Source organism: Sander lucioperca, chromosome 10 (assembly GCF_008315115.2).
Source record: "Sander lucioperca isolate FBNREF2018 chromosome 10, SLUC_FBN_1.2, whole genome shotgun sequence".
Classification (NCBI taxonomy): Eukaryota; Metazoa; Chordata; class Actinopteri; order Perciformes; family Percidae; genus Sander; species Sander lucioperca.
The window spans coordinates 15,402,137-15,419,631 of record NC_050182.1 but is presented as its reverse complement, the minus strand read 5'-3'; the positions used below and the strand labels follow the sequence as shown (position 1 = coordinate 15,419,631).

Here is a 17,495-nt window from a genome sequence, read left to right as displayed (position 1 = left end):
TTGAGTTCTTACACAAATATCAGTTTGCAAACTGAGAAAAACGGTTCATATTCCAAATTCTTACAACAGCTCTGTCAAATCTTTAAAAAACAAATAAAATCTCCAATGCAATGTTGTCACATGAACAATTTAATTTTCTTGAAATTTTCTTGACAGAAATTAATAAGTACAGTCTCATCAGCTTTGCACAAATGGCCACTATATTTTCAATCTCACACATTAACATATATTAACGGTCTTGCCATCATTTTTTATTATATATTAATATTTTATATAGTTTGTTATTGTGTCATTAACTTGTACTTGGCGTGTCTGTGTGCAATAGAAATGGCCTTTGTGGTAATTTACACACCACATGACTTATGTTTTGTTTTGCAGGTATATTCTACATGTGTGCCTACAGAATGCATGAGTGCAGAAGAGTGGCTGGCCCACGTTAAAGTAAACAGGAAATAACGTGTCAAGGGTGCAAAAGATATCAATTCCAGTTCGAAAATAGAGAATTTACTGTAAAATAATAAAATTTGGAATTTTGCATATGCACCAATCGTGTTGTTGTTTTGTAATCAAATGTGTATATAAAATAATTTACAATTGTTTGTCCCTTTGAGCAGGATTCGGTCACCCTTAACAACAAAATATTTTGTTTCCCAGTAACCAGCGAAACCTAGATGTGAGTTTTATAAATTAACTGAACTGTTAAAGCAATCTGTGCAGCATTACACATTCTGATATAATGTCCATAATATACGGTACAACAATAACATTGAAGCTGGATATGTACATATTGTATTGAAAGTGCGTTTTACACAGAGCTTGGGGCTTGCATTTGTAATTCTGAAACAGTCCGTACATTCCTCCTGAAAACTGACCTTGTACTTGTGCAGCGGAAAGTGGAGGAGGAAAAGAAAAAGATGACGGGATCAATACAGGTGTTGAAGGTGCTAAGCAGCAAAGTGTAGTATCTCCATTGTGGGCTCTTACCCTGGAAGTAACCCAGTACATGAGTGAAGTTATATGGCAACACACAAACAAGAAACACAGCTAGAGTCCCCAAGGCCATGCCGATGGCCTTCTGCTTCTGCATCCGGGATATCCTGGGGCGGTTGTACAGAATCTGGATGCAGCGCAGGTAGCAGCAAACACAAATTAGAAGAGGAATGAGGCAGAGCACAAAGAAAAACTCCAAACGTACTGGGAGGAGAATCTGCAACTGCTTCGGAGTAAAATTCTCATAGCAGACACTGGAGTTGCTGTTGTACAGGGCTGGGTGGTGCTGGGCAATGAAAGTAATGCTGCAGTGTGCTACTGAAATTAGCCAAATAACAGCACTGGTAACTATCGCGTACACAGGTTTGAGCAGCTGATGGTAGGTGATAGGGAAAGCTACTCCAATGTAGCGAACCACACTGACCGCTGTCAGCAGCAAGGAGCTGGTGTAGATTGTGGAGAAAAAGGTGAAGGAGGTGATGGAGCACAGGAATCTGGGCAAATACCATTTCATGTCTGACGCTGCCTCGTGCATCTTGAGAGGAAGGATGATCAAAAAGAGCAGGTCAGAGACAGTCAGATTGAGAAGCAGGATGTCTGTTGGACCTGGCCTGGAATGGATCTTAACACTGAAGGCATAGAGAGCCAGGAGGTTGGCTGGCAGGCCTATGACGAAGGAAATTATGTAAACAGAGAGAATGACCGGACTGCTCACCACTGGCTCCATTATGACCCTAAACCGAAGGAAGTAAACACACACCAATCAGAATTTATAAAGTAACAGAGACAGGTGGTACAAAATTACAAATTGTTTTTTATGGTGACAAATCAGTGAAGTCGGTATACATGATGTGGTTCAAAAAATAAACTAATCTTGTTACTGATACACAAGGGTAAGAATACCAGGGTAAGCCAATCAGAGGCAGAATAAGGCGGGCCACGAGGCACGTCCTTTTGACGTTGACATGTCTAGCGGATCCAGATCTAGCGTCTACCCTAAAATCTGGCGCTTCAGGTTAAAACCACCATGTAGGCTACATTAGCAGCTGTCCTGTAGATTTTAATTAAATTACAAGATATTCTTCAGCAGATAGAGTTGTGCAATTTTCATGCAAATGTAAATGGTCACTTCTATTTTTTAAGGCTTCTTCTATACGTTGGCATACCAATTGAGATTTAAAGTCCATTCTTAACCTTTTAAGCCATAATGCGTAGTTTCTGTCACCCCCATGAGGAATTCTAAGTAATGACAACAAAACTGTTGTTGCATCCACATGACACAAGCCTTCCATAATCGCACACGCGCCCCCAGGGGCGTAGCACAAAATTCTGGGCCCTGTAGAAAAGCATTTTCAATGGGCCCCTCCCCGCATCCACAGCTATTCATTCTAGCATCTTTTTGGACCCTCCTCACATGAGGGTCCTGGGTACTCGGTCCCCTTTTTCCCCCCAGTCCGACGCCCCTGCGCGCCCCCACCCCTCCTCCACACAGTTACTTGTAGCCAAGGAGGACTCGGAGGATTAAAAAACATGATGGACTCTTCAGAAGAGGTAATTATCTTCACTCGAGTTCCTGTGCCAGACGACACCATGTTCTAAACATAGCCATACTGAGAAATACAGAGAGAGTTGTGTGGAGCTGATCGTCTTAATTAGCTTTGTATCAACTCATTTGGCAATGGCTTGAATATAACGGACGTTCATTAATATAACAAAAGTTACGCACAAAAACTTTAAAATACTAACTAACATTAGTTGCCTAAACAGTACCACCACAGGGCTTATTTAGTGTTAACAAGTTGCTCTGGAGCTTTCGGTCGTATCATAAGATCTCCCTGAGCAGTTTTATAACGTTAGTGAAATATTCTCGAACAATGTTGGCCAAAAGTTTCTCTTATGTAGGAGATGTTATCTCCTACATAAGAGATTGCCTTGCCTTTCAGAGCTTCTGCAGAATAGAGATTATGAGGGAATACAAATCATGTTTGAAAAACCACATAATCAATGATCAAAATGAACCAAAAAAGTCCCAGCCATCTCAATGTAAACCATAGCCCCACAACCACAAATACTACTAGAATCTGCCATCAATCTCACATTGATTGAGAAGTATTATCTGAAGGCTAATACTTTTGGCAATAGTCACAACACAAGACATAGACATCAAAACTAAATTATCAATGTTGGTGCAGTTATTTACCATTATTTTTCAATGTATCTGATCAAACACATCAAATCAGCATTTTAATGTTTCTCTCAGCAACTTTGTAGATAATTTTAATTGATTTAATTAATTGTTTACAGGCAACTTGTATTTCATATAAAAATGAATAAAGTCAGTTAGGAAAATGGCTTTTCATTAGTCTGATGACAGAGCATTGTCAGCTCTCAAGATCAGATTACAAACACCAGATGTGTAATTTCAATAGCAAAAAGGATCTGCAATGTTTGATTAAATAAATAAAGATATTTACTTACAAGTAGAACAGTGTTAAGGCTTTTTTTTTTTAAAACAGCTAACGCTCCGTGTTGTTTGTCTTGCTGTGCCTTTCCAGTTTATAACTTTGGAGTTCAAAGATGAGCTGATATAAAGTGTTATAAGCCGGAAACAGCAAGTCACTTAATGTGAAACCCCAGTGTGTACACTTCTCTACCCGTTCTACACTGAGCAATGAGACCAATTGGTTAATATTAACTTAAATGCAAAACTGTAGCTCATGTTGACTTTTATACTGATCATGTAAATAAAGGACCCCCTCCCACTAGATCTCTGTAGGAATGAACTCGTGAATGACGTGCATGTATTCAAAGTTACGCCTACACCACAAACTCAGAGAACACGTCATCATTTCAAATAAAAAAAAAAATTCTGTGACATTATCACAGGAAAGCAAATTGAGACCTGTTTGGTTTCAGCAACAGAACGTAACATATAGTCTCAACAGTAAATCTGATTTCTGTTGCTTGGGAACAGCTTAAATATTGAATGCAATCTACACTCTGTGTGGGAAGCCAAAAGTGTAGTTTAATTATTCCTCAATGCTTGAGCAACATAAGCAACATCAGAGAAAAAAACTCATACGTGTGACTTAAAAATAAACTACGTTAAATGTGTAGAGACAAAACAAACTAAATCAAATTAAAAATATCAATAAGAATCAAATTTTAATTGCAGGACTTTGGTTCTATGTGTCGAGGTCTATGCCTGTTGTAAACCACTGCACTTACTTTTTTTTTTTCCATCAGTCATCAGTCACTGCACCTTTGCCTGTGGCTGTATTTCGTCTTCTCTTTGGGCGGCTGTTGCATTTTCCTGGTGCTGTTGAGCTCTGGTTAGTCTGCTCATTTCTGCCACAAAATTGTCATAAACACTGGAAAATCTGTCCACCTCAGAGTTACTCTCAGGTCTGCACGGGCTTGATTGTGCATCCAAATCTTGTGATCTAGAGAGAGAGAGAGAGTAGAGAGAGAGAGAGAGAGAGAGAGAGAGAGAGAGAGAGAGAGAGAGAGAGAGAGAAAGTTGGGGAAATCGGCAGAGAACCAATTAGATGCTCTTAAAACCTTAGATGTCAATGTCAATTTTATTTATATAGCACCTTTCTTCACATAAAACAAAATACTGCATATACATTAAAACAAAGCATGAATGGAAATAATAATACAAGACAATCAACAAAAACAAGCAAGACACTGCAACCATACAATTTCACACACACACACACACACACACACACACACACACACACACACACACACACACACACACACACACACACTAATTAAACAAATGCCTGAGAGAATAAAATAAATAAAAACAAAATAGGCTACTCACCTGTCATAAATAACAGCCTTTTTCAGTCATATCAATACATAAAAACAAGTATGTGTGCTGTTATTTATAATAAAATAGTTGTATTTACCTTTGAGGACTGCTGTATATTTGTTCTGGTTGGACATTGTCTGATACATGTTGTGGCCTTAAAAAAAGCTGCAAAATTTTTTATTTGAATTCAGAAACTTTGAAATAAATCATTGTCAGTCATAAACACTATATTCCAGTTTCATACCTTAAAAGGATACTAGTGTTGCACACAAAGCCCGGTGGCGACCTGTTAGATATAACACTAAAAAGATTAATATTAGCAGTACAGTCGTTATGTATGACAAAGAGTAAAGTCTACCAACCTGTTTCTAGAATATTTTCTGTAAATGAACAACGCACATCCAAACAGCAAACCAATTCCCAGGAGCAATAAAGCTGACAACCACACATACAAAGAGGCTGTAAATGGAAAAAAGTGTAATTAGCATAGTAAATGTGATACACAAAACTCTCTTGTGTAAGTGTGCAGACAGCTGTATGGTGTCGCTGCCCAGGACGTTTGTGGCTCTGCAAGATATGTTAGATTGGCTTTGAGCTGGGCCACTTATTTTTCCAGACACAAAATTTTTCTTATTTGTGGAAACAATGCTGAAGGAGGATGGAAGAGGTTCATTTCCATCAATGGTCCAGTATATAGAGGCATTAGGGGACGCCTCAGCCTGGCAGACACACTTTAGAACTCCTCCTGTCAGGTGGCAGAAGGACTTAGGTAGGATTACTGGGGCATCTAGAGAGATGGCATGAAAATGTTATTTAACAAGTAATCAAACCTCTCTGACATCTTGGATTTATTACATGATTTTTTTGCAATGACACATTGCCATTATACTAAACACTGATATGTTATGATAACATTTTATAGGTACAAGTTTTTTGTATGTTTTTTATGTAAGGAGCAACAACGGCTGGATAATTGTTTCTATTAGATATTTTTAGGGCATCGTGGTGGCCTACTGGTCTAAAATTCACAACACATAACATCCATTGAACACTGCTGGGGACCAAACAGCTTTCATTGCTCTTGTGAACAGGTGGACTTCAGCAGGACAGGTCACATATTTTGATAGGCCTACTGTCAAATTATGTTACCCCACTGTAACGCTGCAGAAATGGACTGATACACACACAAAACAATCTCAGGTGACTCCTCTTACTTTCCCATGTTTAACCAAACAGCTTTCATCACTCCTGTGAACAGGTGGACTTCAGCAGGATTACGTTTACTGTGCATTACAATTTCAGTAAATAGATCTGCATTCGAATAGGCTAAATGCCGCGGACTTCCGTTCTGATGCTTCCGGACTCTTCAGCCAGCTGCAGTACTTCCGGTACTCGCTAACGTTAGCTGTAGCTATGGCGTTCTTTACTCGATCGCTGCAGGACCTGCCGAGGATAACGGTAAACGACGTACATCGAATAATCCAGGCCACATCGAAGACACCAACGTCAAAAAAGTTTTTTTGACTGTGTGATTGTCTGATGTGCTCCACTTGTTCCCCATCCCTGGTGTCACCTGTCTTGCGTCTTCTCTTTACCTAGTTTATTTAGCCCCTGTGTTTCCCCTTGTCCTTTGTCAGAGTGTTTTGTATCTCCTCCCGGTCAGTTCGTGTGTTCCTGTGCCTGTCTCTGCTCCCTGTTCTTGTTTTTTTTGTACTTTGGACCTTTTTGCCTGTTGCCTTCAGGACTTCCTTTGTTGTTTGCTCCCCTCATTGTTGTCCAATAAACCTGAGTTTAACCATCTCCTGCCTGCCTGCCTCTCCCTGCGTTTGGGTCCACTCTTCCTCGCTCCTCGCAACAGTGTCCAGCTATATATACAACTACGAAGGTAAGTTAACAAGCCTCTGTTTTGAGTTAAATAAACGATGATACATGCTAGCTCCTTGGCTTTAGCTACTGTCTATGCTTTTTACTAGCCAAAGTTAGCACAGTGACGAAGCAACGCTAATAACGTTAGCAGAGTGATAGGTTAATGTCATAAATATTTTGTGTTTCTGAAATGCAATACCCTAACCTGTATGTTAATCACAGTTTCAAACAAGGAGTCAGAAGAGGACACAGTTAGGTCTGAGTGCTTCAGATCTATGAGGAAAAGCCAGAAGCCTCACTGTCTGAGTGTAAGGGAAAGTCATCCTGCAGGTTCAGTTCAGGTTCAGTTCAGGTTCAAAAGAAACAGGTTCCTGTTTGTCAAAATCAAGTTTCTGTGAGTCATATCATTGCTGTGAATTAAATACAGAAACACCATCATTGCACTATATGAATCATATGGTACCTGATATATCTGGCTTCGCGTGAAGTATGAATACAGGGTGTGCCAGAAAGAATGTAAAATGAATGGCTCCCACAGAAGCAAGATTTTAAGAGTTCTTATAATTTCTTCATTACTTATTCTGCATTGCTATTTTAAAATGAGTAAAATGAGATTAATCATGATCTCTTACATTTGACATGGTCAACGATAGGCTAAATTAAGTATCAATCCCTGTATCACTTTACACATTTCAAAGTTCAACAAAAGCTCACAAATTTAGTGTGTGAAAGGCTGTCTCTCTTAATTGCAGTTGTAGCTGGTACATTTTCTCTAACAAATATTTGGTGTTGTAACAGATTGTGCTAAGGGATTCAAAGCCAGTGGTGCTACAGAGATGCCAGTGTACCTGTGTGGCAGGTACAGCATTGTGCAGTCATGTGGCAGCTCTACTGTACCAGATAGCGCACTACTCCCAGCTAAGGCTTAGATCAGTTCCCCCAGTGTTCAGCTGCACAGAAACTGAACAAAAGTGGCACAAACCAAGGACCATGGTAGCAAGCCTTTTAATGACTCTTTCATTTTATGTATGGATATCTCTTGAATGTTTCTTAAACATGTTTTTATTTCGATGCAGCGTATTAAACCTGGTCCAGTTAATGACATGGTCATATCAGCCAGACCAAGAGAGAGGAGACTTGCAGAAGGAATCAGGTATGTGTTGTCACACACACACACACACACACACACACACACACACACACACACACACACACACACACACACACACACACCAAATCCATTTGCACACATATATTTACGCTAACTCAGACTGCTTACTTGCTTAAAGAGATAATCCAGTGTACTTCCGACAATAGCCCTGTTGGTGGAGCTCACTGAGTGCTGTTGGTAGGTAGAAGAACGAGAGAATTAGGTACAGCATAGACAGTTGTTTTTTACATAACAGCTGAGCTAGTGTGCCAGTTCATTATTACGTCTTTGTTGTTCCAAATCTTTTCGTTTTTCTTCCTACCACCAGCACTCAGAGAGCGCCATCAACAGGGCTATGTTTGGAAGTACACTGGAGTATCACTTTAAATGCACACATAACTACATATGCATATTTACCCCCCCACACTCACTCACTTACCATACTTCCGTGGATGTACGCACGCACACACTCCCTCCTTCATACAAGCAACCCATGTGTGCGCACAGTCATACGCACAAAACTCATTTAGTTGCATTCAGTAGATGCACTATGCATGCCTTTGCACATGTACTTAATTTTATGTTTGTCTTTTGCTGCTGACATGCAGCGGGGTCTTGCCTTGGAGCCTATAGCAGTAGAGGAGTACTGCAAGGTGAGGGAAGTCAACCATTACCCTTGTGGGTTCCTGATCCACCCTGAGGCACCATGGATGGGGTCAACACCCGATGGGATTGTGTTTGATCCTGAGGGGCAGCCAGTGTTTGGCCTGTTAGAAATTAAATGCCCAAATGTAACTAGCTATGTGGACTGCCCTTACGTTATGATAAAAGACGGAAAACATACACTGAGGCGATCCCATCCTTATTACTGGCAGGTCCAGGGACAAATGTTGATTTCTGGGTGTGACTGGTGTGACTTTGTCATTTACACAGAAGATGACATGTTCATTCAGAGAATTCCCCATGACTTGGAAGTCATACAAACCATTAAAGAAAAAGTTGACTATTTCTTTTTTTATTTCTACCTCAATGCCTTCTTGGCCAATTAATGACTTGATTGCAGTGTAAATACGTGCTAACTGTTCTCCATCATTCAAGCACTGTTTTGCTTACCCTTATTCCATTATCTCTGTCACGCCCCATTGCAGTTGCACATCTACACCTGCACTGCTATAGGGTTGGGTACCGAAACCCGGTTCCACTATGGACCCCGTTCCTATGCAAACGGTAGTATTTGGACCGGATTAGAACGGAAATTTCGGTTCCGACTGAAATATTTTCCCTCTGTCGCTCCGGACAGTGGCAGACTCTTTTTTTTTTTTTTTTTTTCTTTCTCCCTTTTACGCCGAGTGGTGCACGTGCCCGCTCGCGGTGTGAAGTGCGTGTCCGTGCTATTCCCCCGAAATGCACTCTACAATCACTGCTGATAGATGGCTTTTTGTACACGCTCCAAAACGGACGTAAAAATATCACACTTTCTCTGTAGTCTCAACTCAACAACAATTATTTAGTTGTTACTTGTTAATAGTGTAACTGTTGTTAAATTATTGTAGTTAAGTGTTAGGTATTGTAATTTCCCCTTGCGGGATTAATAAAGTATAAATTATTATTATTATTATTATTATTATTATTAGGTGACTTAGGTTTAGTTATTATATATTTAAGTACTTTAAAACGTTAATATATTAAATTGAAATTTTCAATTTAAAAAAAAAAAAAAAAAAAAAACTCCATAAAAGAGCCTTTCTTTGATGTCATTTTTCAGTTTTTCAAGAATCTGTTTAGGAATCGGAATCGTTTTAAAAGTACCGTTTGGCATCGGAATCGTAAAAATCCAAACAGTACCCAACCCTACACTGCTATCATATCTGTTTACGTTCTTTTGCAGTTTTCCATCTGCCCTGTATACAAACAGATTTCAAACAAATATAAACTCTGATAAGATTAAGGAATTGAAAGGGGTTTAAAAAAGGATTCTAGAACAAAAGATTTTTTTGAATGTACAAACAAACTGGTTTTATGCTTGGATCCATGCAATTATTTTTAATATCACCAAGCTTTCATAAAGGCACTACATATCAAGCTTTCACTCAGATGTCCCTCATCAGGGCACTGCACATATACATAGTTTGTATGTATGTTATGTGCAATGCCTTGTTGAAGGTCGTCTGGCTGAAAGCCTGATATGCAGGGCCTTCATGAAGTGTATAAATATACAGTGTGGTTTCTTTTTACATGTTGCAAATCATTAGACCTCAGGCTTCTTTGCCCAGGCCTTTACCAGTGGCCCATTTTCATAGTTTGTAAGGAGACAAGCCACCGTGATTGATGCTCCCAAAAACCCGTAGGGGAATCACAGAATCAAAAAACTTGTGCTCTTTGACCCGGCGAATGGAGCGCTCCACATGCACCCTTAGACGTGCTATGGCCTGGGTCTCCCTAACCTCAGATGCAGACATTTGAGGCCTGCCAGAGAGGAAGGCTGGCCTGTAAACCTTGCAGGGCACAATGTCATTAATGAGGAAACCTCTGTCAACCATGACAACCATCCCAGGTTTGAGCAGATTGAGGACACCAGATTCACGGGTAATCTGTTTGTCGCTGATGGACCCAGCATACAGCGCAGAGACAAATGTCACTGGCCCATGTGGCGCGATCCCAATGAGCCCCTTCAGAGTGCAGTGGGACTTGTCGGAGGAAAATACCTCACTCTGGAGGAGAGGAGAAGATGGGCATTGACACCTGACCATGGATGGTAGAGAGTTCGCAATCAAGCCCCAGAAACGCATCAGTAGATCATATGATGCAAATCTAAAGAAATTGAATACAGAACTGTTCATAATTAATTACACAAAATGTACACACATAACTTTAATTAAATGTATCTGTGCAAAATTGAAAAAACTAAGGAGTTTTGGTACAAAACTAGTGGACTAGCTACCCAAATGGATGTCGAACTCTTGCCAGGACTTGCACCTGGAGCCTCCACCCATGGGTGGCTGTGTTACTGTTACACCACAAGAGTTTTTATGACAGAATACAAATACTGCAACAAACCCCCTCCATATACAGTGTGCTCCTGACTCACTGCTTCTTACAATAATTTTTTAATATTGCACTTTACAACCTCCCCCATCCCTCAGTCACATCACAACACTCTCTCTCTCACACACACACACACACACACACACACACACACACACACGCACACACACACACACACACACACACACACGCCTACCTGTCTAGACTTACCTTGTAAAGAACCTGATATCCTTGTCCGAGGCAGCAAAACGGTGAATGCCGAACCGCTGCCTCAGTGTAGGCCAGGGGTGGCCAACCAGTTAGGTATAAAGAGCCACAAAAAAACCGCACCATAGCAAAAAGCCACACAACACATGCACGTCCACACTACAACAGCAACAGTGTCTTCCAGATCTGATGACAGTCATAATACATAGCAGTTTTCATAGTTTTTTTTCTCACTTAGACTGACTCAGTGGGAAACCTGACAGTCTTTGTTATCCACAATCCTTTCCAGGTCTTGCTTGAACTCGGTTGTGGCCACTCGAAGAACTCTCTCACTCATTTGTCACTAAAGGGGCTTTCAAACAATCTGATTCAGCAGTGAAAGGGTTAACGAGGAAGGTGATCTGTGGCCACTGTTTTTCCTCAGGTTGCAGAATCTGTCCTCAGAACTCTGCTGCATTATTTTCCATTTTAAAATAATTGGCAAATGTATTGGCAGATGCATTCAAATGTTTTTTTTTTTACTTATCTGAAATACTGTATGTTTCAGAAAAGTTAAAAACAACAATCAACCAATGACACAGCCCCCAGCCACACAGTAAGAGCCTCACAGGAGCAGGCAAAGGCATACGGCTCAAGAGCCACAGGTTCGCCACCCCTGGTGTAGGCCCTCGATCTGTTGGCGTAACAGGCGATTTTCCTCACGGAGAGACGTATTTTCCTCCAACACCAAATCAACGACTGCAGCATCAGGTTTCGACGCGTAGTCGTGTTGCATGGGAACGCAGAATGTTACCTGGTCCGGTGTATCCTCTCTGTCATCATCTGGAGGCGGTCTTTCCCTTCTCTCCCAAACCCCCGGTCTTGTAGGTGGAAGGGAGAAGTTGTTCCACTCAAATAACATAGGAACAGCACCCTTTTTTAACAGCCGTCGACCTGTTTCTGATGCTGGTTCACTCATATCTTCCGTTTTGAAGTGTCGGCTACACACCCGAGTGTGAGGCGTAACAGTGAATTTGTCCCTGCGGATAGCGACAATCCACTTACGCCTCAGCTCCTCATCGGCAGGAAAAGTAAAAAAACTAAGTACAGTATTGTACTTTGCAGATGCCTGGCACTGTGGCACACAGCAGTGTTCGGCAGTTGTACCAGACACTCTCTGGTATTTAAACTTTGACTTTTTCATGTCGTAGCAGCTAGCTAGCTACCTACCAGAACAAGTAGACGCGTAGGGCTAGAGGCTACCGGAATTATTCGCGGTGGCTGACATTTCAGCGGAAGTATGTCACAACAGCTGTTGGCATTTAGCCTATTTCAGTAGTTCAAGAAGTTCATTTCTTTAGTAGCCCGTTCGTATGTCTTTAGTCCTCTATGAGCTTACGTTATTTGCGCAAGTGCCTCGTCAATGTGTCAGTACAGCTCAGTACAGTCATAGACTCCAATACAACAGCGCCCTCTAGAGTCACAAAATTTGACACAGGTCACAGAAAGAATTTGGTGCAACACCTGTTGTATAAAGCACCACACCACACCAGGCGCTTAAATAAAGCAACCTAAAAATAAAAAGGTTTTTTTTATCGCTTCTTGTGTCCCAAAGTCTACACCCGCAATAAGGAGGCCAGATGAAGAGCACTTTAGGAAACCGCTGGAGCTAAGGGAAGTGCAACAAGTGAGGTTATGGGTTAATCAATCAGTCGGGTTTCAGATTAGTCCGATGGAAGCCAATGTGCTAACCAGCTAAAGTGGCTAACTCCTTCGCCAAACTAAGGGCCTGGAATGCCGGATTATTTTGAATTTATGAGCACATTGTACAAAAGATAAAAGACTGGATAACGTTGCCATTTTTAGCTAAACCAGCTACGTAGTGCCAGGGCATCGCCATAGCAACCTTCAGGCTTCGTGAGACCCACACTGGTGCACTAACGAGCTGAGGAATATTATTGTTTTCCTGGAACAATTTAACATGGACACTCCCCATCCAGAGTTATTTAAATGGTAAGTAAAGCTTATTTTTTAACCATTGGCATCATTTTGTTTGTTAATTAAAGTGCCCATATTATGAAAAAATCACTTTTTCTGGGATTTGGGATGTTATTTTGTGTCTCTGGTGCTTCCACACGCATACAAACTTGGAACAAAAAAACATCCATGCTGTTTTGAGTGAGATACGGGTTTCTGAATGTGTCCTGCCTTCAGTCTCCGGTGAGCTGTTTAAAATCGGCAGGGCTTTTTACGTCACTAGCCGAAACGAGGTGGCTAACCATAGCATGCTAGCGCTAGCATGCTAGCTCGTTCTGAATGGCAAAACACTGCTACAACACACACTAGTTCACCATAATCTACAAAAGAACTACTTACATGTCCCTATTCTGAAGGTATTCCACGCAAAGTTGGAAGTGTGCCCTCGTTTAGAAGTCTCCCGGCTAATCCTGCCTTGTACTACTGAAGTTGTAGAAGCAAACAGCTAGCTAGATGATGTGATCTTACCTAGCTACTGTGCATGTGCGACTGCCAACAAAGATGTTACAGCAGTGAGAGGTCTCACTCTGTAGCTAAAACAGAGACCTGAACACAGGGTGAAAAGAGGAGCTGCAGCAATGTGCAGTACAACAAAAATATGTTTTTTTTTTAAATTAAACCATGTATTCTGGTACAACCTCAAAATACAATTATGAACCTGAAAATGAGCATAATATGGCCACTTTAATTCTTTGTCATGTCTGGATACACACAGACATGGGATATCTTACTGTATTGATTTTTGTTGTAAATAGTTTTTTTGGTGTCCGTGCGCTTGATTGCCTTGCTAGGTACCTAGTTAATTTTCTGTTTCTAAATTGTGTTGCTCATGCTAAACACAACAATGTTTACCTTGCACAGCAGCTGAATTCTCGCGATAGTAGTTAGTCTCGCTTTGCCATACCTTCCTCCACAGCTGCTGATGAGGGTCTGGCTAGTCCACATAGCATTCCGGGATGGGAGAAAAACGTGCTGTGGTTTATTGGAATTTCTTTAAACTAATAACAATTGTCTTTGGCGGCGCTTATAGCACCAGGAAAAGCCAAGGTGCCGCTGCAAAATCATAGATGTATTAAGAGAACTAGTCTCGGGAAGGACCTTGTTTTGGTGGAACATGTGTACGTACAAAAGTTGTTTTAGGAATGCAACAGAAAACTCAGATTGGACAGATAGTCTAGCTAGCTGTCTGGATTTACCATGCAGAGATCTGAGGAGCTATTAAAAAACATAGTCCTCATAAATCCACCAGAGTTTAAAATTCCAACACAAACAAAACGGAAGGTAACGGACATCCGGTTGAAAAGAGTGAAATCTGGCGGAATTTCCGACGGCAACGAAGCAATCCCGGAAGTGGAGCGCATGTTCCACCAAAACAAGTTCCTTCCTGAGGCTATTTTGCAGCAACACCGGGACTAAACAGTCCCGTAACAGGGCTTATTTAGTGTAAGCAACTTGCTCTGGAGCTTTCGATCGTATCATAAGATCTTCCTCAGCAGTTTTATAACGCTTGTGAAATATTCTCTATAATTTGTTTATCCATCGTTATGCATAATTTAGTACACATTTCCTTAGCTTGACATGTGGTATCTTTGGAAGCTTGTCCACAATAATTTAAAATAAAGTTCTGGGGTGTTCAACAATGTTGGCTGCAGTCAGAGCATGCTTTTGTAATGACCACTGTAGGCCATGCTTGTTAAAGGTGCTCTAAGCGATGTAACTGTCACGTTTGTTAGTGTCTGTTTCCTGTTTTATTTTGTAGTAGTCTGTTTTGCTCCCTGTCTTGTCTTGTTTTACTTCCTGTCTTGTGTTTTCCCGCCTGTTTGATTGTTCTGCCCCGACCTGATGTGTTTCACCTGTTGTGTCACCTGTCCCTCGTTAGTCCTCGTTACCTGGTGTATTTAGTCCCTGTTCTGTCTTTGTCTCTTGTCGGATCATTGTTTTTGTTTGAAAAAATATAGTAAAAATATATTTAAAAAAAACATTTTATTTCTAGATTAGCAATTGTGTAGATGCACAGCTGTATATTACAGAAATGTATGTGAAATTAAGGATAGTAAGGGTTTCCCTTTATATTGACCACAGTTTAGGATCAGTACTGTGTAGCTTTCAGGTGTAGTCACCAACATAACTACATCTTCAAATATAGATTAGGTTGAGCAGCCACCTTTAGCTGTGTGTGGCTGTGGTGTGAACACTAATACTATTTTAGGAGTTTGGGGGAATCACTGGCCTTTAAAAAAAAAAGTAAGGTACTCTTGCATGGTATATTTCTATTAATAATTGAAACCTGCAAACTGCTAAATTTTGCATTCCGGCTAGGATTTCCTAAATTAAATTTAAGTTTACAAATACCTACCAACAAAGATAGTTACAGTTTGATGATAGAATTTCTGAGTTGGTTTAGAGTCTGGGTCGATCCAAACATAAACTTTGAGGTTGTCGTCTGCTAGCTTCACATTATTCATCAGCAGGGTGCAGTTGCCCTCTGCAGCTTTACCCAGTACTGAGGTGCGTCTTCTGAACTGGTTTTCCACTGCAGTTGTGTGACGCCCATCATACACCACAGGACAATGTATGTTATGGTACTGGTACCAAGTGACCCTAGAATGAGGTTGTGTCTGACATGGCACCACAACACAGCTCCCCTCCACTGCAGTAATTGTTTTGGGTACAGCGATGCTCCAGCTTCTCACCAGCTGAAGCATTGAAATGCCTTTGTAGGGTGAGTGGAGGATGGGAGAGTCAGAGGGGTAGTATAGAAGACAAAATTAGTTGTGGTTGTTCTGTTTTCTGATGCTACTTTTAGTGACAAATGATGACAAACTGGAAATGCTTTTGCACAGAGCGATGTTACTGTGAGAGTCGAATAACCACCAAGCTGAGGTTGCTGCAGTATATAGACATCCACCATACCAGAGTGATGTGGCAAAAATTAAACAATGACTTCTCAGATACAAAGTTAAAATAATACTGTAACAAACCATATTGAATGCCAAAGACAGAGGATTGTCAGTGTTTTTTAAGAATATTTTACAACATATAAGGACCATACATCACCCTTTTTCCTTATTTAAAGATCAGCTACATTACAAATGTTAATAAAAAGTGTGACAATACAATATCAGAAAAGCTGTAAATACTTTTTATTGATTACCATTTTATCAAGCAATGCACATGTTCATGGTTACACACTTGTTACTTTTTGTTTTAGGTAGTAAAATTAGGTCCACCCCAAAAAAAAAGGTACTACAACAATGTTCTAATAAAAATCTTAGTAATAATGAAGGGCGTCAATAATTGCTGTATTCATTTGTATTTGAGAATTATGCAGGTTCTGAGGCTGCTTTTTACTGTTTCCAGTTCTAGGCCAAACATGTAGACGGTTAGTCCTTTTTTTAAGATGACACTAATATTTATTATTGTGTTATCTTTTTTACATTTAAAATGTTACTCAGAAACAGAGATACAAAAAGAGAACCAGTACACAAGCGTAGCAGTCTAAGCAGATGAGCAGTCCCCATGAAGAAAGTAGGCTAGTCGCTGTACACCATTCGGTACGCCACCTTCTGACCTCTTAATTTCTGAAACGCAGCACCTGTAACAATGTTACTACAATTAGATTATGATGCTTTTGTCTTGTATAATTTCTGCACATTTATACGCTTGTTTACTCCGTGACACAGGAAGCTATTGAAAATAGTACTGAGCAGATGTTCAATAGTCAAATATCAGCCATTATATTAAGCCACTATGTCACTGCAAATCATCTAGAGGAGTCGTTTTTTTCCCCCCGTATAGGCCTCAAGCACCTCTAGGTTTATCAAAGTAAAAAAAAATGTTTGCTTAATTTTCTGTTAAAGCCAACCACAGACTTATTCTGTAACATTAAATCAGAATGTAAGTACTGTGAAAGGAGTTTTAAAGGATTCATATTTTCCTTTGAGTGATATAGACAAGAGGGCTTACCTTGCCAGATGAGCTGCTACATGAATATGTCTGCAACAGCCCACTGATGTACAACTGTGCTCAAGCCCACCTTTTAACCACCACCTAATCCCCTCTATACCCCTCTGTTCTATTCAGTCTTGAACAGGAAACTTGCTGAGGTAATTTAAAGCAGTCAGCCTGAACCGTGAGAGAACCTGAAAAAGAGGCTCTTGCTGGTTTCTAAAATCTGGTACACTAAACACTTGGCAACTTGTTATACAGTAGCCTACATGTTTAAACACGGTGGCAGTAAGATGCATTAAAAGATATACTGAATACAAAATTGGAGATTGATGAAAACATTCTGGCTTAACAGAATAAACACTTGCAGAAGAATGTAGAGACTTCTGCAAAAGAAAAAAAAGTATCTCTATTGGTTTCTCCTCATGTTTATATCTTCAGCCAGTTCAG

At 40.4% G+C, this 17,495-nt stretch overlaps 2 protein-coding genes and 2 long non-coding RNA genes across 4 annotated transcripts in view; 2 read left to right on the top strand and 2 right to left on the bottom strand.

Moving 5' to 3' along the window:
• lim2.5 (lens intrinsic membrane protein 2.5) overlaps positions 1-548 on the top strand; it is a 4,975-nt gene extending 4,427 nt beyond the window's left edge. The window contains exon 5 of the mRNA XM_031314196.2: positions 379-548. Coding sequence (XP_031170056.1) covers positions 379-440 — 62 coding nt within the window. The 3' untranslated portion in view covers positions 441-548. The remainder of the gene's footprint in view (positions 1-378) is intronic.
• On the bottom strand, positions 529-3,604 carry LOC118492901 (free fatty acid receptor 2-like). The gene is made up of 2 exons (XM_031314185.2): positions 3,469-3,604; positions 529-1,724 (listed from the first exon to the last, which is right to left on the bottom strand). The coding sequence occupies exon 2, from the start codon at positions 1,715-1,717 to the stop codon at positions 806-808; it is 912 nt and encodes a 303-aa protein (XP_031170045.2). The 5' UTR covers positions 1,718-1,724; positions 3,469-3,604; the 3' UTR covers positions 529-805.
• Positions 3,605-4,165: 561 nt separating this feature from the next.
• Positions 4,166-5,792, bottom strand: LOC116060550. Its single transcript, XR_004898678.1, has 3 exons — positions 5,058-5,792; positions 4,911-4,967; positions 4,166-4,433 (listed from the first exon to the last, which is right to left on the bottom strand). It is a non-coding gene; the product is annotated as an uncharacterized LOC116060550 (long non-coding RNA).
• A 382-nt stretch (positions 5,793-6,174) lies between these two features.
• LOC116060566 lies at positions 6,175-8,900 on the top strand. The gene is made up of 3 exons (XR_004107535.2): positions 6,175-6,698; positions 7,756-7,832; positions 8,438-8,900. It is a non-coding gene; the product is annotated as an uncharacterized LOC116060566 (long non-coding RNA).
• Positions 8,901-17,495: the final 8,595 nt, after the last annotated feature.

Bases quoted from the DNA above. Each gene is read 5' to 3' on its own strand.
- LOC118492901 (XM_031314185.2), bottom strand. From the start codon at position 1,717: ATGGAGCCAGTGGTGAGCAGTCCGGTCATTCTCTCTGTTTACATAATT.